The 23,268-nt window shown below is 45.2% G+C and overlaps 1 protein-coding gene across 1 annotated transcript in view; it reads left to right on the top strand.

The window, feature by feature from the left end:
- Positions 1-836: 836 nt before the first annotated feature.
- The window catches only part of LOC121096413 (calpain-13-like), a 43,147-nt gene continuing 20,715 nt past the window's right edge, over positions 837-23,268 (top strand). The window contains exons 1-8 of the mRNA XM_040612327.1: positions 837-1,073; positions 11,216-11,285; positions 12,094-12,212; positions 15,975-16,108; positions 17,910-18,084; positions 18,962-19,033; positions 20,782-20,867; positions 22,280-22,354. Coding sequence (XP_040468261.1) covers positions 837-1,073; positions 11,216-11,285; positions 12,094-12,212; positions 15,975-16,108; positions 17,910-18,084; positions 18,962-19,033; positions 20,782-20,867; positions 22,280-22,354 — 968 coding nt within the window. The remainder of the gene's footprint in view (positions 1,074-11,215; positions 11,286-12,093; positions 12,213-15,974; positions 16,109-17,909; positions 18,085-18,961; positions 19,034-20,781; positions 20,868-22,279; positions 22,355-23,268) is intronic.

A 23,268-nucleotide genomic window follows, 5' to 3' on the forward strand; every position in this document is an offset into this window, starting at 1 on the left:
CGAACATGCTCCAGACTGGAATACCTGTGGATATGCAGTGCAATGAGTGCCCAGCTTAAATACACATTTGCAATTCAGATCTGTTTAAACACTGGCCTCCAAATGAACTACTAAGTCCAAAAGTCCAGACCTTGGTGCACACTCATGTGAACAAGTAGTGCAGGTGGGATCCAGGTCTGGATGTTTCAGCTTGGATCCATCTCCGCACTGTAGCTGTAGGGAGTCTGGTGGAATGTTGGTGTAAGCTGGTAGGAAGCCATCCCCTAATCTGCCTGGGGTCTTTGGAGCAGATCCCGAGGAAAGGCATATCTCTGCCTCCTTTACATCTCACAGAAAGTGATCATTAAGTGCTTGCTTGTGGAAATGAAACAGAGTAAATAACTGAGCACAGGTGTGATGCATGGCCAGAAGAGTCCTGGGTACCTCTGAGCAGCCTCCCTGCTCACACCACCTCTCTTCTCCCCTGTGCCTGCAGCTCCTGCTCCATCCCCTATGCTTGCTTATGCTTGCAGATGTACCTCAGTACTAACAGAGCGGCTCGCTAACAGCTTTGCTCTCTGTCCTCAGGGAAGACTCAAAATTGAATTTGTAGCAGTGACAGCACTGGTTTAAGATAAACCAGTTGGGATTTGACGACTACTTTTTCCCCACACATTTCCAGCTAATAAGGATTTTGTCACTGTGACTGCCCTCAGCTTTGCAAGCTGCTGCTCTGCAATCCTCGTGGGGTGGGGGGGAAGGGGGGAAGGTGTTTGCTTTCCCACACTCTTAAGACACCATTTTTGATTGGGAAACTAATGGCAATCCATGTCTCTCCTTCACAGGGAAGGGGCACAATGCTCGCCCCCGGCTCTGCTGTGACGTTAGAACAGGGCTGGCAAACAACAAGGGCAATGGGAAGCCACCAGAATGTGAAGAAATTTAATAATCAGGACTTCAACCGCCTGCAAGCCGCCTGCCTGAGCCAAGGACTGCTTTTTGAGGATACCACCTTCCCTGCTCACGTCAGCTCCATTGGTCCCGACCTGCTCCCACAGGATAGACTGTATCAAATACAATGGAAGAGGCCAACTGTGAGTTACGCCAGCTGTGGTGTTTTGTAGCCATGCTGCTGAATGGGAGCACTGATGGCCAGAGGCTAAAGGCCTTCAACTTGGGGAAGGAGATCTGTGCTGAGCAGGGAAGTAGACCCTAAGGGGAACACTGCAAGGAGGGATCCTGGCTGTAGGATGTGTAAGGGAAGATAACCTCTGCAACACGAATGGTTTCATAGGGTATGTTTTTGTAGGAAGTTCCACCTATGAACCTAACTAGAACTAGTGTTTCCACTTTGACATGCTTCTAGAGGGCTTTGTGCAAACCCAAGAAGCTGTCAAATTCTGTTAAAGATCTCTGATTTCTGTAATCCAAGCCCCTGACTCAGCAATACCGATTTTAAAATAATTGGGTAAGGTGTGAGATGAAGTACATTTGCCTGCTGATTCCCACTTGCGGTTTAATAGGCAGTTGTCATTAGCTGGCATATGGCTGTTTAAATTGGGAAGTGGAATCACATACTCAGCTCGTTTATCCTAGGACCTAATGTAGGGAATCTTTCCATGGTCAGGCTGCATTGTATAGCACTGCTGTGTGCCATTTGCCGCTGGTGCAGCTACTGGATTAGCCACTCACTGGCCTTCTGCTGGGTTTTGCTGAGTGCACACTGCTAGTGCCTGGGGCCTTTGGCTTCCTTGGCCTGGAGCAAATCAGTTCATCTCACTGAAGACAGCCCCTCAGGGTGTAGAGACAGCAACTGTGAGGCTGAAGATGCAGGGCAAGACAACTAAAAAAGAATGGTTTGGACAGAAGATGCAAGTAGGGCAATGAGGGTACGCTGGAGCTTGGCAATGCAGTGGCCTTGGCATAGCAGCAGCAGAGGCTGCTGCTAGCATGGACGTTGAGAGCCATGGTTCACAGAGGGGAAGCCCAGGGAGCCTGCATAGCTGCTGAATGTGGATGCCCGGATCGAGAGGTGGGAAGTCCCAGCCCTGGTGTAAAAGGAATATGAGGTGGTGAAGTATCAGAGGGAGCAGCAGCTGCAGTCTGGATGCCAGCAGGGCTGTAGCTGCAGTGTTGTGGCGATAGGGATGGGGCCAGAGGCTTAAACTTCTCACTACCCACTGCTGCAGCAGGGCCTGAAAGTGTCAGGCAAATTGTGGGTGCAGAGGTACAGGTATTTCCCATCTGGGTTGACGCTTTATCACATGGCTTGGTAGGTGTGGAGGTACTGGGTGCAGATGTCTGGGTGTCCTGTCCTCTGTGAAGCTGCTATGAACGGATCGTGCTCCCCTGCAGAAGCAGCTCCTACTGCTGGCTGAACATACAGGCTTCTCCTCAGGCAGCCTTTCCTCAAAACTGGGTCCAGTGAGAATGCAGCTGGTGCTGTGTTTTTTACACCAGTGCTCTGCTTCCAGATTTATAGCAGGTGGGGATAATCCCTTTTGAAATAGGGGTTAAAGTAGAAGAATAACTAAAAAATGCAAAGGGAAGAAGTTAGTTGCCACCACTTCCAGACTGAGAAAGACAAAGATATAATAACTAAGCACCGAACTCACAAAAGACAAATATGAGTATTAGAAAGGACTCTCAGGGGCATTTTAAAGATGAATAAACTGGAATAAAATGTTATGATACAGTTCTGTTAAGTACTAACCACCCTGGTGTTTTCGCCATTTGGGAGCAGCAGAGAAATGTAGGATTTCAAAAGCACACAAACTGACTTAGAAACCCAAATACCACTAATTTTGAAGCACCACAGTATGGGATGAATATCTATCCTGCTTGAATATAAATATAAAGGAACAGACATAACTTGCCAAAAGCAGAACCTGCTGCTGCTAGTGCTTGTCAGATGAGGCAGGTGTTAGAAAATCTCCTTCCTTTTTGCTGAATCCATGAAGATTAAGTTGATGAATGAAAGTTTTTGTGGAATCAGTTTCAAAAATTTGCAGAGGTCCTCTCCTTCCCAGCACTTCCCTTCTGAAGATTTTCTTCAGCAATCGCTACACAGTTTCCAGCAACACCCTGCCGAATTGACTGGAACCAATTGCTTCCAATAATTTTTCAGATTTTTTTCAGGAAGGAGCAGGATGAAAAGTCATTTTCTTTGCCAGACCTCTCCTCTAAAAAATTAATCCATATGTTCATGGTCCAGGGTTTATGATGTGAACATTGAAAAGCCTTTTCTTCTATTATAAAGGTTAAGGCAGCATCACCAGTTGCTCTTCTACAACATACTCAAGGGACAGAAGTTGAGACTGCTGACTCAACTGACTCACCTTCAACAGAAACCCAAGATGTCAGTGCTGAAGAAGGCTCCATTTAATTTTTTTTTTCTTAGTTTGACTGAATTTTCCACCTGTAGCCATGTCCTGACCAGCCAGACTTTTGTCTTGCTAGACAAGATGCAAGACAAAGGGCAATGGCATCAACTGCCTGAAGAGCCCAATCAGAAGTTCTCAAATATCACAATACCTAGGCTGTCACAGTGATGTCAGACCTTGGCCTCTGTCTCCTGGTGGAGTGAAGCAGGGGCAGAATAGCCAATTTAATCTATGTCTATATTTTTCTTAGCCTCCATTAGCTCCCTCTGACTTTAAAAAAATTTGGCTGGAAATATACTTGTAACAAAAGCGGCATCTTGGTCCTGATAGTCTCTTAGCCTTCATTTTCTGAGTCATATAGTATCTGGTTATTTAAGTGGTAGACAGCAATTATAACTGCAGTCATTGTTCCAGATCCAATTGAGCAGCTGAGCAACATGCTGCTTCTATTTTACCTTGTACATTGTCAAGAGAATTGCCAGATAACATTCAGAGTTTGGAGTCCTCATATCTGGGGTGATGTATAAAGTAGAGAGAAAACAGCTTGATTTTTTTCAGGCAGCAATAGCAGTGATGACAGTCAGAAACAACTTATTTTGATTTGTAAAGTGAGCTGATTTAACATGGGAGTCCCTAAAGGTGGAGGTGGATCAGCAGCGCCAAGACAACATTCAAAATGTCACATTTTCTAACTGTAGTGGTTGCTGTTCCCAGGAGCTGGGACTGCTCCAGGCTGTGTTTTCATCCCCAGGCCCTTGGTCTACATCCATTGAAACATGCACAGTTTGTAACAGAGGTTTTGCATGTGGTATTTCAAGCATTATTAGAAGTAGGGCTGGAGGTACCAGATACAGCAGGAGCTCTGCAATTAACTTGTCAGTTCACCCACCGTTTTGAGAAATGGAAGAGAAGTTGTACTTCAGAGCCAACAAAGGAATTTTTATAGCTGGGCTTTTCTAAAGATCAGTCAAAGGGAAATTCTCCTTGAAGAGTTCTGAACATTTAAAAATATGAGATACTCCTTTAAAAATGTTCAGAACTATTTTTTTCATTGTTTAGTGCTTTTCATTCAAGAAAGCAATTAAGTGGAATAGAGGAAGTCATTAAATGATTTGCTGTTGCTGAATACGCATTTATAATCAATTAATGTTTAGACTAAAGATTTCACTCTGTTCTGATCATGATGCATAGTGCTATACAGATGCAAAAAGAAACCGAATTAGGATGATCCAGATGATGTGAGTTGTGGTAGTGCTGAATGCAGAATGCTTTATTTTTGTTAACATTTGGTTTTTTTCAAACATGGCATGTATGAGAGGAGAGAGATTACCACGTACGCAGCAGTGCCTCAGCTGTGCACCAGGGGTAGCCCACCATTGTGCACAGTGTGGTGCCCATTACACATGTTAAGGACAATCTCTGATCTTCAGCGCTTGTGCTTTAAAAAAAAGGCTAAAATGGGCAGAGGGTGATGTCACTGAAGATTTTTCTGAAGGGGCTTCAAGGTCACAGACGACTGCTCTTGCACTGCTCACCTTTTGTCTCTTGGAGACCCTGTAGCTCCCTTATAGAGTGAGGGGTTGCTGAGCGAGAGTTTAACGTAGACAGACATCTGCATGGGAAAACCAGAAGACAGGGAAAAGCTGCAAAGTGGCTAGCAGAGGTTTGAGGATCAGCATGAGAGAAATCCCTGAGTGCCTCTGACGTGACTTGTAGGAGGGTGTGTGGCGAAAGGACTGTCTGAAATAATAGCCATCATGGGTTTCCTCTGCATCATCACAGTCTGTTTGGAGCGTCAGGGCATGGACTGCTTGGGTATTTGTCTCACGTGTCAGGGGAAGGGAAGAGTAGAGTCTAAAAGAACTCCTTGGATAGAAGCCACCAAAAGAGGCTGCTTTAGTGTGAACTTGAGCAAGGGATATACCGGGTTCCCTTAGCAGAGACCCAGAGCCATGCTACTGCACTTACCTAAAAAGCATTGGGGAAAATGGTACGCTTTGAGCCAATGCTTGTTTGCTGTGAATAGTGATTTGTCATTTGATTCAGTAACTTTGCAAAAAGGCTTGCTCACATTTTTTCATCCCTTCCAAAAGCAAATTTAACTATCTTTCAGGAGCAGAGTACCTATCATGATTCTGCACTGCTGTTTGGATACTGTTTTTTTATTTGGATTATATTTAATTCCCAGAAATTTCCAGGAATGAACATCAACATTAAGGGGGTTTGAACCTAGGAACTGACTAAATCAAAATGGACCCTTTAAAAAAATAGTTTTGAAGTTAAAATCTTTCCAAACAGATAAGCTGAGCTGGAGTTCCTATTGCATCAGCCTTGGCCTGTCTGTAGCCGGAGGGGAGAAAAAGACAGATTTTGTTCAGGCAAGAAATCAGACAACAGTTTGAAGTTAACCTAAAATCTTAGCTCTGCTACCACAGAGGCAAATGAAGAAAAACCTACACCCCCCACCACCCCCCCCGAAAGAAAAGAAAAAAAAAAAAAAAAGAGGAAAAATAAATGTGGATTGTCGCATGAGCTGCTTTAATAAAGCAAGTGCGTGGTGATGAGGGATAGTGCTGTCCTGCACTACCTGCAGGTCTGTCACCTTAGGGCCATTTTCTGGCATGACCCAACGCTGCTTGCCAGCTGTTCATGATGGAGTTCACAACTTCAGCATTTCCCAGGGGCCACAAGGCCCTTGGATCATGTTCAGTATTTCTCCCTAATGAAAATCAAAATCAATTCACTTATTTTTGAGTGTGCGCGTGCAATCAGTGTAATTGAACAGGAACAGCATTTCCAGGCTGCCAATGTCTCAGCTCTTGCCTACTCAGCTGATTGCATCTGACCTTGACTTCGGAGTTCGTATCTTTGGGCTGAGGAAGCTGTAGCGTGTCACCATTTATTACGTCTGTCTTTCTGCACTGGCTTTAGATGAGGAGGGTTTATTTGCATAGTATCTCCCAGCTCTGTTGATTTTTGGGAATGGCTGGTTGGGGGAGGGGGGATGCATGCATCCCGGGTTGAGGGGAAGGCAGTGTTCCTATGGTGGTCCACTTACTCACCAGCTTCCCTGTTTCTCAGGTTGGGGAGTTAGCTAGCAAGATTATATGGCTGTGGTGGGCACAGGGGAATACCTGGTGACACCCTGCCACTTGGAAAACATCAGCTTGTGCTGTATGGTCCAAGCAGGAGGTTTCCAGACCTGTAAGGAAACGTCTGTCAAAGGCTTGGGGTAGACAGGGCTACCTCCCTTCTTTACCTCCTTTGTATTTACCTCCTCTGTTTACAATTACACTGAGCCACACAAACGGGTTGCAGGTAAAATCTGAGCTGGTTTCTGTTTCTGCTGGTTGTAGGACACCAGTCTGTCTTCCAACAGGACTTTGCTCTCACATTTGTGGGCTTCCTGCTTGTGTGGAGTCTGTGGAACTCATTCCTCCATTGTGAGAGAGAGCTGAAGCAGAGCAGGGTTTTTTTTTTAAGCAACTGAGGTGTTTGTATTGAAAACAGGCAATTAGGAATTGAGTTATTCTGCTGTAAAGCAGGGAATTGAGTTCTGGTGGTACAAGCAAACCCCTTGAGATTAGCCTGGTTTTTTCCCATCTAAGAGAATGTCAAAGAAAAACAGAATATGAGTTTAAAAAAAAAAATTAGGCAAATTCAAGAAAACAGATTCCTGATTCCCTCGAGGTTTAATAAATACAAAACTGTGGATAGGGACTCCAGCCTGGGAAAACTTTTAGTCCCCAAGTGATGGAGAGTGGGAGGAGGTGTGCAGGAGGAGCATTAATTTCAGGTTGCTTGGTTATCCTCTCCCTCTCCAAGCTGTCGAAGACAAGTCATTGCAAAAGGCAGACCTGCGGTGTGACCAAGCACAGTTTACCCTTTGTTCTGCCCTCCCTTCTTACTCCAACTGGTTTATTTCTGTGTTAGTTCTGTGGAGGTTTCCTGGGTTATGGGATGTATGACAGTGGTGTGCCTGATCCCTCCTCAGTGCACAGCTGGGCAGTGCCCTCAGTCCAGGGAACTGCAATACAGTGTTTGCAAGTTCCTAATTCAGAGCAACACTATGAGCACAGCAGTGATGCTGAATTAAGGTTTGTCCAGCTGAGAACAGAGTTTGGCTTTCAATCAATAGCAGCCTTTTTATTTTTCTTAATTGGTGTGTGTTGAACAGGGAACACCATGACTCATGGTGGCAGGAAATGTCAAGGTGTAGCTGGAACAGGGGGAGCAACACAAGTGCAACCAAAGGGAAAGATGTCATGGTGTGGCAGGAACAGAAGTGGAGCTGGGATTTACTGTGGGGTTAAGGTGAACTCATCAGGAGGTGGCTCTGCAAAGAGTTATCTTCTGTCTCTTAACCCTCTGTGGCTTTACGCCTGCACTCAGGATGATGCTGGGCGGGTGGGAAGTTTGTGGGAAAGTGGCCACGGGCAGACCCACCATACTGAGCAGCAGCCTGCAGTCAGACTGGCTTACGCTGCCTATGAAATCCCACCTCAGGCTTCCAATTTTCCACAGAAATGTCTGTTTGTGTCTTTTGCATGTCTGCATGTGGTCTACGTCTAGACTACTTACCTCCAGCTTACTCTGGGAACTTGTTTTTCCTTTAAAATTCCAAGCAAATATAAAAAGGAATTTAGAGACAAATGCATGTACAGGGCACTGTCCTTCCACCTCTCAAATTAATTCTCCATCTCGCCCTTTGGATAGACACGTCTTCTGTGGTAAGACCATTCTATCTAGGATGAACTGGTTTGAACTTGAACTTCCCTTTTATTTTGAATACATAATGAATCTTCAGCAGGCCAGGGAAAGCGAGTGATGATAGCTTTGTCCTGAGGGGGATGAGTTCAGGCAGAGCGCTTGACTTGCAGCCCATATGGTTGCCTTCACTGCTGAACTCATAGACACTCTGAGAAGAGACCACGTGCCTTGTTGAGCTCAGTCTTCTTTCCCCCTCCAGCTAAACCTGAAAAGTCTTGGGGGAAATGCCACAAAGCCTGATCATGATTTCTCAGTGAAACAGGGCACTGCTGCTGGACAGACTTAAAGTTAAATCTGTGGTTTCTCTGTTTGCCATGCAATTTGAGCACTAGTGAATAGTGAGGCTTGCACGTTTTGTGTAGCAGTAACTATGTGCTTAGCTGTATTTTGCAATAATAGGTGATAGTTTCTGGTGGTTTATGACTGCTGTATTCTTGCCTCTGAAGGAAGAGGAGCTAGTTGGAGAATTGCTTTCCTTCTGGTTGAGAAGGCCCGTATTTCCAAAGCACTGCAGCCATCACAATTATGCCCTCTAAACTCTTTCAGAAACCCTCTGCACTTAGTTCAGGCTCCCCACTGCATCATTCAAGGGAACAGCTATTCCACTACTGACTTCAGGGGCTGTGGTCTTCCAGAGTTCTTCTAAGTATCTGATCTTGCAGTTCCCCACTTCTGCTGCCTCTTGCCTTTGCTCCAGCTTCTGTTTGTCCCCTGCCCTTCCTTGGCTCACACCCAAACGCTCCACAAAGAGCCTGTGCTCTGTGCAGTGCATCCTTTTGAAGTGTGCCCATGCTGCCTGGTTTTCTCAAGCCTGCAAAGAGGTGGCTACACTCGGAAGCACAAACCTTTCATTAAAACCAGCCCCTCCATTTCTGACAGCAGTGCGTGCAGCAGGGGGGACTGCTGCCTTTTCAGCCAGTGGCACTGGTGTCAGCTCAGTGGGAATTCACCTTGCATTCGCCACTGCATTCAGTTTCTGCAGAGGGACAGCTGCTGGGTGGCCCCTTTTCCATGGCTAGTCACACACTCTGTTGCTTTCCAGTTATTGCCCCCTAAATCTGTGGGGAGTACACCCCCCTGGAAGCAGAGTTTAATGTGTTGTGGGTGGGGATTACAGGGAGAGATTTGACTTCAGCTTTTGTTCTCTCTGACAGCCACAAAATGGTCTGTATCCGCAGTCAACACATGTTGGTTGAGGCTGACTTCAGATCATGTCTCTTCTGGTTTTAGACAAAATTACTGGTTCCCCTCAGCAAGGAACCTGTTTAACGACTCGGGTCATCCCTGTTTGCTTACTGAGGAGTCAAACGTCTTGGTGGGCAACAGGGTATCTGCTGCAGCATCTAATGGGCTGACTTTTCAGCCAGTCTCTGTAACAGGCTAGCAGGATCCACAGTGCACTTAAGAGCTTTATTGTCCCAGCACAGAGTAGAGCATCAGTCTTTTCCTTGGAAACCTCATAAGAGACACGACTGCCTTCCCATTAGTTTCAGGCTTTTGTTTCTATACGGCGGTTACCCCCATGGCAGCTATGCACTATAGCACACTCATCAGAGCCCAATCACCCTGTCTGGGGCAGCTAACACTTCAACAGCCTCAGAAATGTTGGGGGAACAAAAGTAGCCATTCCTTTATGCCGTTGGGTTTTTTTGATGACTACTGGCAAGTCAGACACACAAAGGAAAAGGCCAAGTTCAGACCCTTGTCATGCAAGTTACTGTTTAATGTTTTGAATTCAGGGAAATAGAGGCAGGGAGAAGATAGGCAGATGTAGAGGGAAAGGGAGAAGGGCTGAACACTGCCGCTTCCCTGTATGATGACCAACTGCTGCTGCTGGTGACCACGACTTCTTAAGCCTGCTCCCATGCTATGGGTAATTCCTTACGGCAAATCCCTGAAGTCCTGGCATAGGTGTAGACGGCTGCATGAAAGCATCTGTCAAGGAAGATGCGTACCCAGGCTGCTTTCCCCTGTGTCAGTGGTGCTGTGGGAGCATGATCTGTCCGCCAGCCTGGAGCAGCAACGTTGCATTGCATCTTCTCTTGACAGGGAAATTCTTAGAGGGGTTTGATCGTTGTGAAGCCACTCCAGAAAACTGACAGCATTTGCTAACGCTTAGCTCATGCAACTGTGTGAGTCACGAGTCACTTTGTGTGCCGGTCTCATTTTTGCGCAGCATGTCAAATCAATTGGGGAGAAAAAATGCCAGGGCCTGCTTAAGGAAGAGCTGCTGTATTGTTTTGCTTAGTCAAATGTTTTTTTCGCTTTCATCTCTTCATTTTCTTAGGTGTGCAGTGACTCTCCTATTTAAGGCTGATTGCTCTTTCAAAACAGAGCCTTACCCAGTTGGTGTGTGCCAAGGGTTACTCACAGGGGATGCTCAGGCCATTCCTACCTTAGTGCTCAGATATCCCAAACCAATAGCAGAAACAGGTGGGAGAATGATTCACGTTTCTGTGTGCAAAGCCAAGCTCTGAAGTGTTTCCCCCTTCACTGCCCAAGCAAGACATTCCAGGAATGCCAGGAAAATTCTCCCTGAATTAAAAAAAGTCAGCCAGACCTATGGGATTTTGCAGCCAGAGACTAAGCTCTCTTTCTACAGCTTCCTCACTGGAGTGATGAAAAGCAGCCCAGGCTGATCTGCATTAGTCCTGCATGGAAACAGAAAAGGCTCAGAGTAAAACATTCCTAGACCCAGTGCTGAGCTGAAATACAGGCCCTGCTCCACTTTGCTTGGAAACCTCTGTGTCTCTGTCCTGCTGTCCCCCAGGTGCCTGCATGATTTTGCAGCCAGGCTTAAAGCCCTCTCTGAAAGGTGTTGGTAGCATTAGAGGAAGCCAAATGAAAACTCAGTAAGCATCCAGCCAGAAGTTTCCATCCCTAGGAATAGCTCAGTACAGTGAAGAAGAGATACCCAAGTATCTCCTCTGTTATTTTGGCATCAGGTAACAAAACTTCAGGGCTCAAAAGAAATAGTTTTAAGCTGTGGAAAAGGTAGGCAAGCAAGGGTCTTCAAGGAGCAGGAACACACTGCTGGCAAAGGCTGGGTACTCACACTGCTCTTTGCGATTTCTTCCCTCCAGGAACTTCTGAGAAATCCTTGTTTGATCATGGATGGAGTTAGCAGATTTGATATCATGCAAGGAGAAATAGGTAAGGTCACGTTCCTGTTTTGGAAAAGATTGGCACAAAGCAATAACCTGTGATTGCTTTGCTGTGTTCTTGGAGGAAGATGTGGACTGTGGTAGCTGCAGTAAACAATTAGTGCAGATCAATCCAGACTCATACAAGTCACAGAATGGTCAGGGTTGGAAAAGACCTCTGGAGACCATCTAGTACGACCCCCTGCTAAAGCAGGTTCCTCTAGAGCAGGTTGCACAGAATCATGTCCAGGCAAGTTTTAAATGTCTCCAGAAAAGGAAAGTCCACAGCCTCTCCAGGCAGCCTGTCCCAGTGCTCTTTCTGTCATCCTCACAGTAAAGAAGTTCTTCCTTGTACTCAGATGGAAATTCCTGTGTTGCGGTTTGTGCCCATTGCTCCTTGTCCTGTTGCTGGGCATCACTGAAAAGAGCCTGGCCCCATCCTCCTGACACTCGCCTTTAAAATATTTGTATGCATTACTAAGATCCCCTCTCAGTCTTCTCCAGGCCATAGGTCTTCCCATTTCTCACCCCACTGAGATTTCCTAAACCATGTTCTAGACTGCAAGTCTCTCCATAACCACAAATGATAGGAGTATGAAAGTAGAAAAGGATGGCTGGGTGGCATCAGGGTTGACAAAGGACATTGCTGGTGAATACTGGGTAGTGGTTCAGTGTTTCGGGGGAGGAAAGGGAGAGAGAAGAATATTTGTTTCTTTAAACAAGCTGGTTCTTAGATGTGGAAGTCCACTCTTTTAAAGAGTTAGTTATGATCCACAACAGTGAGTGACTGAATACATTGGATTCTCCCTTCCTTCAAGGTGACTGCTGGATGCTGGCTGCCCTGGGCTCCCTGACACTGCGGAAGCAATTTGTGGAAAACGTTTTACCAAGGGACCAAGGATTCCAGGAAGGTTATGCTGGGATTTTTCACTTCCGGGTATGTATTCCCTGATGTCTTGGTTCTGCTTGGGCTTGACTGGGTTACACAGCGTTTCAAACTGCAGTCCCAGATCTCGACATTATGGAATGCTTTGGCTCTTCAATGTTGACTCTCAGTTTGGAATTTTGCAGAAAATCCCAAATTTTCAAGTGATTCCTTATGCTCCAGTTGGTGCAATCACACTCCAGGGAATATGAAGCCCTTTTCTGAAAGTTTCTGAAAGTTCTGAGACTCCAGAGGTACACATATACCAGCTGTTAGACAGATTTGTGTACATGTGTGTTTTAGATGGCATTCTGGTGTCTGCTTTGATTTGGACAGTTTGTTATGGCTGTCAGCACACTTGTGTTCTTTATCTGTTTGGATTAATTTTCTGTTTCCTGATATACTTCACCTTGCCCTTTTAGCTCATGGAAATGGCTTGAAATTACAAATCCTTGAGGCAGATCAGAGGAACAGGCTTTTGATATTTTGAAAAGAGATTTGTTTTGGGAAGAGGAGCAAGTGTTTTTAGTAAATCTCACTTTCTACCAACTCTTGAAATTCTCTGAATCTCACAAGAAGGTGACTGGGATAGTGACTGGCATGCCCTGCTTCCTTGTGTCTGAGTCGACCGCATATCTTGTGGGATTAGAAGCACTTGCAGTACCATTAAGCTCCAGAAGCTAAATTGGATATAGAGGGAATCAGTATATACTCGGCCATTCATCATCTCTTTTTTTTTCACATATCTGTTTTGTTATATGCGGTTCAATATCAAGCAAAGAGCTCTGGCAATGAGACTTCTTTGACCTCCTGGAGCTCTCGTGGAGCAGCACCAGGAGGATTATCTTGCAGGCAGTCTAAATTTTGCTCTGTTCCTTTGCTCTTTGGAATACCAGATGTTTCTGTCTTGGCCCATTTCCAGCATGCAGAGGTGCACTGTATGAGATAAATCAGCTGAAAGGACACCAGTCTGCTTAAAACACTTTGAAAGGATGCAAGCTAGATTGTCTTTCATGAGAGCTTTGAAAAGATTAGTTAGGAGCAATCCTTAAATCTTAAGCAGTATAAATACCTTACGGTATTTGAAAATGTTTTCCCTGTCATCTCATCTGCAAATCAATGCAACTGTTTCTGGCTTTCCTTGAGCAGTAAACCCCTGAGAAAGCTTCTCTGAATGGAAATGCTTCTCGGCAGTGCCTTTCAATTATTCCATCAAAAATATTTTACTGCCATCCACAGGCTAAGTCACCAGTCCTCAGTTCAGTGAAGAATCACAAACAAGGCATATCACATACTAATACAAAAATTTTAGTTTATAACTTTTTTTCACCTTTTTGGATCTGGAGCATATTACCTCTCAGGAATACAAAGGGCTGCTCCAGCCTTCCTACACAACACTGGCTGTTCAGCTGCAAGAGTTAAGGGTGTTATGCACTTCATCAGCTGTAGTTGAGATGGGTGACATTTTTATCTAGGGAATAATTACAATGATGTTATTTCACTAGGCATTAAGTTAGTCCTGTGTTTGTACAGGAATCACTTTCTCTGCCACAGAAACTGATGCCTGTGAGGCAGGGTGTGCTATGCTTTGTGATAATGAACAGCAGCAGCTCAGCTGGGAAACGAACGGAAATATTCTGCAGGGAATATAGGGGGGCTTGGCACAGCGCATCAGCTCAAAGCAGGATGGATCTGCCCTGAGTGTTAAAGTCCCTCTCTCAGGAAGAAACTGCTTAAATCTTTAAAGGCCAGCTGAAGTCAAGGCCTCCATTTCAGGACACATCCCAAAGGTGCCTTCTAACACCACGCAGAAGAGAGTGGTTGAAAGGCGTGGGATTTTTACCTTGCTCAGTTCCAGAACTGGATTTCACGAAGATCCCTGTCAAGATGGGGAGAAGAAGGCAAAATAACCACACAGTATTCCTCCTCTGAGCAGCAGCACTCTAGGCATGTTGTTGTCATCTTGCAGCTGCCCATTACTTTTTCCTCCTCTTATAAGCCCAGGAAATTGAAGTCTTGATTTAAAAGGCTCACCACAAACGTGGGAGCAAAGAACTTCCCTCTTTGCAGCCTGCCTAAATAGGGATATTTTCTTTCATTTACTGTCATGTTCCCAGCTGCAGTACTTTAAGTCCTGGGGGTATAAAGAAATTTCACGAAGCCAGATTTTCAAACCAAAAAGCAAAGGAATTGGCCCTCTCTGAAGGCATATGGGAGACAGGGGTTTCTCCTTTACCACTTGCACTTCCAGAGCATTCTAGGGCTTTCATGAAGTTTCTTATTCCCATTGTGACTTTTCCTCTCTTTGTGGAGCTCAGATGAGACCACGACCTGGAAGTCTGAGGCAGTCAGGACAAAGCAGTTCTCTTTAACCAGCTGAAGAAAAATACAGTGCTGCATTCAGAAGGTCTCTAAGCTTGAGCTCCCTACCAAAGATGGCCAAGGAACTTGGCTTTTGGAAAAATGTCACTCAGTGGGTTTGGATTTCATTAATCTCCTTGTTTACCTGTTGTGTTTGCACATGAAGCACCGTGGGGAAGTGTGTTGGATGTCACACCATTTCTCTATGGAATTCTGCTGCCAGGTGTTGACGGGTGACAGGAGGGCACATTAGGTGACCAAAAAGACAGTTCCCTTTGGACTGTCTTCTTGTCTGTCTCCCTTTCAGGCAGAGACAGCCAGTGGCAGGCTTTTCCTCAAACTCCATCCTGCCAAAATCAAGCAGGAAGACTCAAACCACTCCTGCAGCTTAAGTTTGGAAAGTCCAACCCTGCCACCTCCTGCTGCCACTAATGTAGGAAGTGAGAGGCTGGGGTGAGGCAGAAAGTAAGTAGGATCAAGCCTGCTTTCAGCTTAGCAGGCCGTAAGCTGCTTTGCTGCTGGGCAGATCTGGTCTTCTGCTTTTCTAACAGAACAGCTCATTTGGTTTGGTTTTGTTTTTTTTTTTTCATTGACCAAAGCTGTTGAAATAAAATCATGCTAGACTAAATCTATTGCTGGCATACTTCCACTGGAGTCCTTAGCATTACTGCAAATAAGAGCTTGGCCTCTTATGATTGCGAATCATGCTAAGCTACATTAATCTGCTAATGACTCTGGAAATGGCTCCTTTAGTTCATCCCCACAGTTCTCTTCCCCTATCTTCTCCCTTGAAAGGTTTCATCAGCTGGAGAAACACCTGCTCTGTCCACACGCTGGAGAGACTGCCTGTGATCTCCTCATCTATCAGGGAGATAGATAACACCTCAAAACAGTCTTTAGTCACTACACTGTTCCTGTCCATGACAGCACATCAGATTCTTAATTGAAACAAAGAGGAAAGAAAATCTAGAGACTGGATCTTGACAGAGGCTCTCTGGCCAAGAGCTGTGCTGCAGGGGAAAATCCAAGTGCAGCTGAGGAGTGAGGCTTACTGAACCATCTGCGTGATTGTTCTTTATCATCTTGAATGCTTGCTATTGCCTAAGAATATTAGCATATTTCTCATGTTGAGTCTCTCCTCCCACTGATAGCAGGACTATTTATATTCCCAGATGACTCCCCCTGACACCGGGAAATCCAGCCACTTGGTAGTTTTTTTAACAATGTGGATGGACCATTAGCCTGGAGCAGTTCAGGGGAGAACTTGCACGTATCCATGCTTTAGACTAATTCCTGCGCTATTTCAGGAAGCTGTTGCTTGGCATGAATATTAGCTCTTAAAAGAAGTTCATTCTTTTCTCTTCCTTTTTTTTAAAAAAAATATTTTTATTTTATTTTATTTTTTATTTCCAGTTCTGGCAATATGGAGACTGGGTGGATGTAGTGATAGATGACCGGTTGCCATTCCTAAACGGAAGATACCTGTCTGTACACCCTCGAACATCAAATGAATTCTGGCCATCCTTGCTGGAAAAAGCATATGCCAAGTAAATACACCTGGTCTATTCTTCTACCCAGCGCTGATTGCTTTCTACGAGTGGTTTCACCCTCAGCCCAAAGCATACCAGGAGGAGTTCAGGCTAACAGCTATATATGTTGTACTGTGCTTATGCAAGGAACTGTGTGACCACAGGGCCAGCAAAACCTGGAGATGTTGGTCTCAGGCTGAAGACCTAAATGTACCCAGTCCTACTCTGGGATGTGACGCCCGAGAGAAGTAAAATGAACAGGGCGATGGCTGGTGACACGAAAGGAGCTGGGCATCTCCTTGCTTTAAGCAAACTTCCTTGTTTTCCTTTCTGTATTTGCCTCTGTTTAAAACTGCAGACTCTAAGCAGGGATTACCTCTGTTTACAGTTACCGATGAGAGATCGTGCAGATATTTGGAGAGGGCAATGAAAGGAAGCGTAACTGAAGAGCATGCCCAGCAAGCACAACACATGCGCACTGTGAGTTGCTGGTCAGCTCCTCTCAATTCACACAGAGAGCTCTGCCACTTGGCTGAGTTCCCCAGTGCACCGCAGGGTTAATAACATTTAATAAAGAGATAATAATTTTAAAAAGATACTCTGAGGAGCAAAGGGATCAGAGTGCGGTCCTCTAGCATCTGTAACATAGCCCATTATTAAATACACTGAAGAGAAATTCCTGTGCTAGGGGTAATACAAAGGGCTGGAACTTGGTACACATACCCTACATCAAGCTGGATAACATTTGCAATGCAGTAGAGAGAGAGGAACCGAAGAAGAGAGCTCATTATTTTGGCACATTTGGTCAGGAATAAGCAAATGTTAAAGCAGCATCTGAGTGACTCAGGAATAAGATGCATTTTGCCCTGAGTTATCTCAGAAAAGTTGACTCAGGATTCAGTATCAATTTGCTGCATAAGATTTTAATTACAAAGCAAACCAAACCTCTATTAAATTAAAGTTGCAAGCGATGCTGTTTATGAGATTCCAATTTGAGAAGTTTTTCCCCAGTGCCCATGACAAATTCTTTTCATCAGTGTAGGACAAGGACAACCCTTCAAAATATAATTAGCTGCAGACTTCATTTGATTACATTCATTAAATACAGTGTGTATGGTGGGGTTTAACAGCATGCTCTACCTGTTGTAAGTACACCATGTTCCAGCTTATTTGCTGTCCCAATAAAAAGCACATGATAAAAACAACAAGGACTGTGTTGGCAATATTATATTATTATCCTATTATTGCAGTCTAGCAGAGTGAACTGGGAACAGTGCTGTCTTGCCTCGGGAGCATGGGCAGATACTTTCACCTCTCTTTTTCTTCCTATTTCTCATCTACAAAAGGGATACCGAACATTTTTGTGAAGAGTCGTGACAAAATCTGATGGAGAGAATAACAGTTCAGCTCCATTTGATCTGAAATATCCATTTGAACTAGGCACCCTTGGCTCCCTTCCTGTTCAGAAGAAGGAAACTGGATACTTCAAGATGAGATGCAGCACAGCTCCCTAAAATGTCTGCGTTGGCCTGAGATACACCTTATTATTTTCCATTGTCTGTAAATGACTCTAGACAGCTGCCTCTGATGTGGGTGGATATGTAGGAAAAGTACCTCTTTGCCTCATCATTCCGCAGGGCATGTGTTGTGTCTGGCCATGTGTTTCAATCATGTTTCCTTTCATTGCCTCTCCCCAGTGTCTGCACACCCCAGGGTCCCCCCATGTCCATTTTGGAAGCCATCATTGTACGTTCTTTATTAAAACATAGTGCAAGGAATAATTAACTTTTTTTTTTCTTTTTTTTTTTTTTTCCCCCAGATTGCAGGGCTCCTACCAGAACTTGCATGGAGGCTACATTTCTGATGCTTTAGTAGACCTCACAGGTGGAGTCCAAATGCAGTTTTCATTGAAGGATCCCCCTCCTGATCTGGAGGAGATATTGAAAGCAGCTGACAAATCTCAGTGCCTGATGGGGTGTAGCACCTCAGGCCAGGTGAGTCATAGGGCCAGTAGCCTGCCTTTCTTGGCTTACTGTGTTTGCAATAAGGTTGTTCTGAGTGAAAAAGGAAGTCTGTAATCTCTCTGTGCAATAGTTATAGTTCATGGATGCCTGAAGAGATTTGGCAGCAGAAAGTAGTTAACGTTATGCAGTCAGGAATGTAAAGGCTTTCAGGTAGATGGATTGGTCTGTCAGAGACGGGTCTGTGGCTTCTCTCCTGGATGATTCCACAGCTATAGAGTGGTATCCTCTCACAGCAGGGCTGATTTTGGCCTTACAGCTTTGTGATTGACTCTAGCAAGACCAAAAGGCACCTCTCTTCTGTGAGAGGATGCTATTATCGCATTGTGATTCGCAGGCTACTGGTGTTAATGCTGGGAACTTGCAAAAGGCTTTGTGATGTCAGAAAGTATCTTGCTAAAAGTTTGCTAAAGCTTCCCTTACAGCATGTCAGGGGAGACTGCAAAGTGTGTGACATAGCTGCTGTAGTGCCTGGTTTGTTGGGACACAAAGCTCAGCTGTTGCAAACAAGCCAAGGACTAGCCCCTCAGCTCAGATGGCTGGCACTGAGCTGTGGGTGGCAGGGAAGTTCTGACAGTGATCCAGTCTAGGTCGTTCTGCAGTTGCGGCAGCCCTGGAACATTGAAGGCCTTGGAAATATGTGAAGATCTTTAGTTTTGTTAAATGTACTGGCCTGCTTATGGCTGCAGTGGGAACAGTCACAGCCCTCTGGAGCCAGTGTATCTGAGATACTGCCGTAGTCAAAACCAAACTTTTTTTCTGCCATGCCAAATGACAGTTCTGGGAGCTGATGGCCATACCTTTGCCAGTGTGGCAGAGAGCTAAAAGCTGTGCTTTCTCCCTTCTGCAGCTGAGGAGGAACATAGAGCTGAGGAATGGGATTGTACAGGGTCATGCTTACACTGTCACAGGAGCTGCAAAGGTAAGATCGAGGACTCGTTCCTGCCTGGTGGTCTTGTACTGGTGATCTACTACAGTGCAGTCACACTGCTGTTCCATTCAGAGTAACTTTAATTAGCTTCACAATTAGGAGGGATTGTTGAAAGCTCATAGTGCAAATTCCAGGAGATGGAAGGGTTCTGGCTCAATGGGAAGACAGAGGATATCCGAATCCTATAATTTTTTTCTAATGGAAAAATGCAACTTAAATGCACTTTTGGTTTGTGACACTTTAAAGCAAATATAGAATTTCTGGGGATTTTCATTCCGTGCTGACTCTTAAAAAATTCATTTTTCTATTTCTAATGGGAATAGAAGCACTGGCTGAAATTGTGGGTTTTGTCGCGTGATGCAAATCTACATTTGTTCAGCTCAACCACAAGCTGCCAAAATTCAGGGTGTGATAAATAAATAACTTGCTGGTTCAAGAACAGCATTTCTTCATCTTTTAAAGCTGTTCTATTCATGCAGAACTTTTCCTGGCAAGATATTAATATAGCTGATCTGAAAACAGGACCAATTTATCATACAAATCCAAAGAAATGACGGATTTTTTACAACCAGAAGTCAGAACATGCCTTACTCCAGTAAGCTGCAGTGCACACAGGGAGAGTTAATAGTGAGCAAGGCCGAGGTGGAAACCAAACAATGGCTATGCTAGAAAGCAAAATCGCTACAACACATTTTAAATCTCAGAACCTACAGTACTTTGGAAAGGGGACATTGTTTTCTGTAAGCAATTTTCTCCCTTGTCCCCCTCTCTTTAATGGTTTCCTGTCTGACCTTGGCCTTGGTTCATAGCCCCTCATGCCGTGGCATGCTTGGTGCCATCATTATTGTCAGCGTGCTTCCTCTTGGAGGACACTTTCTCATAGCCAAGAGGCTCCAAAATGGAAGGATGGGGTTTGACAGGCTCCAGAGGAGTCTCCAGCTGGCTCTCCTCAAGACAGGGGTGGAAGGATCCCAAATCCTGTTGGAGAGGAAGCAGGCTGTTTGAGCTTCCTGCTGCTCATGATGTCTGCAGAGAGCAGAAACAGTCTTGCCTCGCCTTACAGGAGCGCCAAGGCATCCAGGGGGGTGTCCGATGGGGAAATTATTTGAGGATGGCCAGGGATTGGGCCTTTGTATGGGAAGAAACTGCCATGGCATTTGTTTCCAATACTGCCTGTGAGTGTAAGCAAAGCCAGAAACAACAGGTTTGCTTCTCCTTTCCACTTACACCATTTTGGATTCACTGGCACAAGTGGGTTGCTTCTCGCTTAAACCAGTGACAGCAAGAGGAGAAAAGCACAGAAACTCCAGCTATTGGAAACCACAGTACTGTAGATAGCTACAGATTCTGTTTATCATCATCTCTCCGTGCTGTTGATACTCACTCCAGGCAGTCTGGTGACCTCATTCCTCAAAGTCTCTGCCTTTGCTGACTCACAGCATCAGATGTGCAGAGTTAGGCACTAGAATTTCCCAAGGCTGTTGAAGTCATTCTGTGTAGCAGGAACGCTGCGTCTTCCCTCTGTGTCAGCTATTCACTGTCTCAGGAAAGCAAAATGGACTAGTTTTCTCCCACTCGCCTTTACAATGTAGGAAAAAGCACTGATTTTTAGCTGCACTCAAGTGAGATCAGAAGTTAAACCAGGTCTCCGGTGTATAGAAGAAGATCCATCATCTCTTCACTGAATATCACAATTGTGAAAAGCTGTGACGAAGTATGTTTTGCTTTCCTCTTTACAGATACGCTACAAGAATGGCTGGAAACATATCATCAGAATCTGGAATCCATGGGGCCATGGGGAGTGGAAGGGGCCCTGGAGTGATGGGTATGGTCTTAAAGCTTTAAGGAGAATCACCCTTTTATAGGCTTATTGTAAAGGACCTCTGCCTTGCACCCCTTATAATGAAGCAGACATTTCTAAATCAATTCATTATAAGTGTTACTTCCATCTGCAAAGCAACTGCCCGCAGAAATCCAGCCCAGGGAAAACTAATGCAGCATTGGTTTTATATGTGTTCCTCATTAGCTCTAGCTCAGCTATCCCTTTTTGTCTATGTGTACATTTTTCCCAGTGGGTAATTCCAGATAAATAAAGATGAAAGGGTTGTTATTACCTGCAGTAAGCTCTGGCCGTTCCCCTAGATGCTGGCTGACTTCTTCTACTGAATTGTCCTGCAGTGGTCATGCATCCACCTTCCTGCTCCTTCTTCCCCTCCCATAAGGGGGGGATCTAGGAAGAGGATGGTTAGCAGCGTCTGTGAGAGTAGGGCAGTATTTTTATGCAGTATTGAACACAGAGAGACAAAAAGGGTCCTTGGTTATAGCAAAAGCAAAGTGCTGCTGGATGGCTTGAACTGACCTTTTGGAGCCTACATGCAGCTTTGGAGATGCAAGGACGACTTTGCTTCTGTGCGTATAAGCTAACTTCACTTTCCTGAGGAAAAGAATGGTACAGAGGAAGAGTGCAATAGTGTTTTGTAAATAAATAGACGTTAGTTTTCCTGATGGAATTGCATCAGCGTTTTCCTGACTAGAGAGATGTACACGTATCACTCTTCGGTGCTTTAATAGCATCCCACCTGTCCCTGTTGCTGGGATCACTCATAACCTCTCCGCTGAGAAAAGTCAGGCGTGTTGCATCTCAATGGGTTGGCGGGTGGTGGAGACATGTTCAAGGCTGGGATAACAGCTATCTGCTCAGGCAGCATCCTCCCATTTTTTGGAAGGGTGAACTATAATCCTAACTGTAATTGAAATGTCAGTAGAGTGCGTTCACAGGTAAGCTGCATAAATCAATAAATTATTGATTCATGCTCTGTTTATTTATCTTAAACTCTGCAGAAAGTACAATTATCACTTAATTATAAACATGCTGCTTGGAAACAACACATTTGACTGGCTAATGTGCCCTCTACATGCCAATGTAATATCAGCACTTCAGAGTGCTATGCCTTGGTACCTCACTAACCTCTGCAGCAGGGGGACAGCTGACCAGGGCTTGGAGGTCAGAGGCAGGATTCCCCATCCCAGGGTGGGCAACTCAGGCACAGCAAAGGCGCAGAGCTCTGTTTTCTGGTCTTGGCTTTGAAGGTATTGAGCACAGTTCTGTTCCAAACCTGCAGTTTGCTCACTTGTCCTGATCCCTCATGACATGACAGGCTGCTTAGAGGAATGGGCTCACCAAAGATATGGAAAATTATGCCTCACATCTGCTTGTTGATTTGTTCCTGTTTGCAGCTCTCCTCAGTGGGACCATGTTGAGCCTCAATGCAGAGAAGCTCTCCTCAGAAATAAGGACGATGGAGAATTCTGGTATTTCCCTATCAATCTTTCTGTTTATCAGGGTTTTTTTGTTTGTGTTGATTATGAAAAGAGACATTTAGGCAGTTCTCTGCTCTTAGTGATGGCTCAAGGTACCCTGTGTTAGCTGTGCGCAAACAGCAAAGTGGAGGTTGTCCTGACCCCATGGTTTCAGAGGAAACAAGGCCTGGAGAAATGGAGTTGGCCAAGGTTAAGTGACACACTGCTGAAAAAAATAAACAGTGAGAGAACTAAAAATCCAGCTCCCTGAGACCTAGTCATTTTGCCACACTGCCCTTCCCCATAAAACGCCTAGCTTGAATCTTGGACTGGCTGGTGCTTGGAAGGGACAGGTGGCTGAGCAGGTCATACAACTTGTGCACTTGACTGCTTTGTAGGTTCTTGTGGTTCTTCCCTGCCTCTGATTACTCTCAGATCCAGTTTAGCCATGTGTGAGGCATCATAGAATGGTTTGGGACGGAAGCAACCTTAAAGGTCACCTAGTTCCAACCCCCCTGCCATAGGCACGGACACCTCCCACTAGACCAGGTTGCCCAAAGCCCCGTCCAGCCTGGCCTTGAACACTGCCAGGGATGGGGCACCCACAGCTTCTCTGGGCAACCTGTTCCAGTGCCTTACCGCTCATAATGAAGAATTTCTTCCTTATATCTAATCTTAAGTCTACCCTCTTTCAGTTTAAAACTATTCCCCCTTGTCCTATCGCTACATGCCCCTGTAAAAAGTCCCTCTCCAGCTTTCCTGTAGGGCTCCTTTAGGTACTGAAAGGCCACTATAAGGTCTCCCTGGAGCCTTCTCTTCTCCAGGCTGAACAACCCCAATTATTTCAGCCTGTCTCCATAGGAGAAGTGCTCCAGCCCTCTCATCATCTTCATGGCCCTCCTCTGGACTTACTCCAACAGGCCCAA

Source organism: Falco naumanni, chromosome 12 (assembly GCF_017639655.2).
Source record: "Falco naumanni isolate bFalNau1 chromosome 12, bFalNau1.pat, whole genome shotgun sequence".
Classification (NCBI taxonomy): Eukaryota; Metazoa; Chordata; class Aves; order Falconiformes; family Falconidae; genus Falco; species Falco naumanni.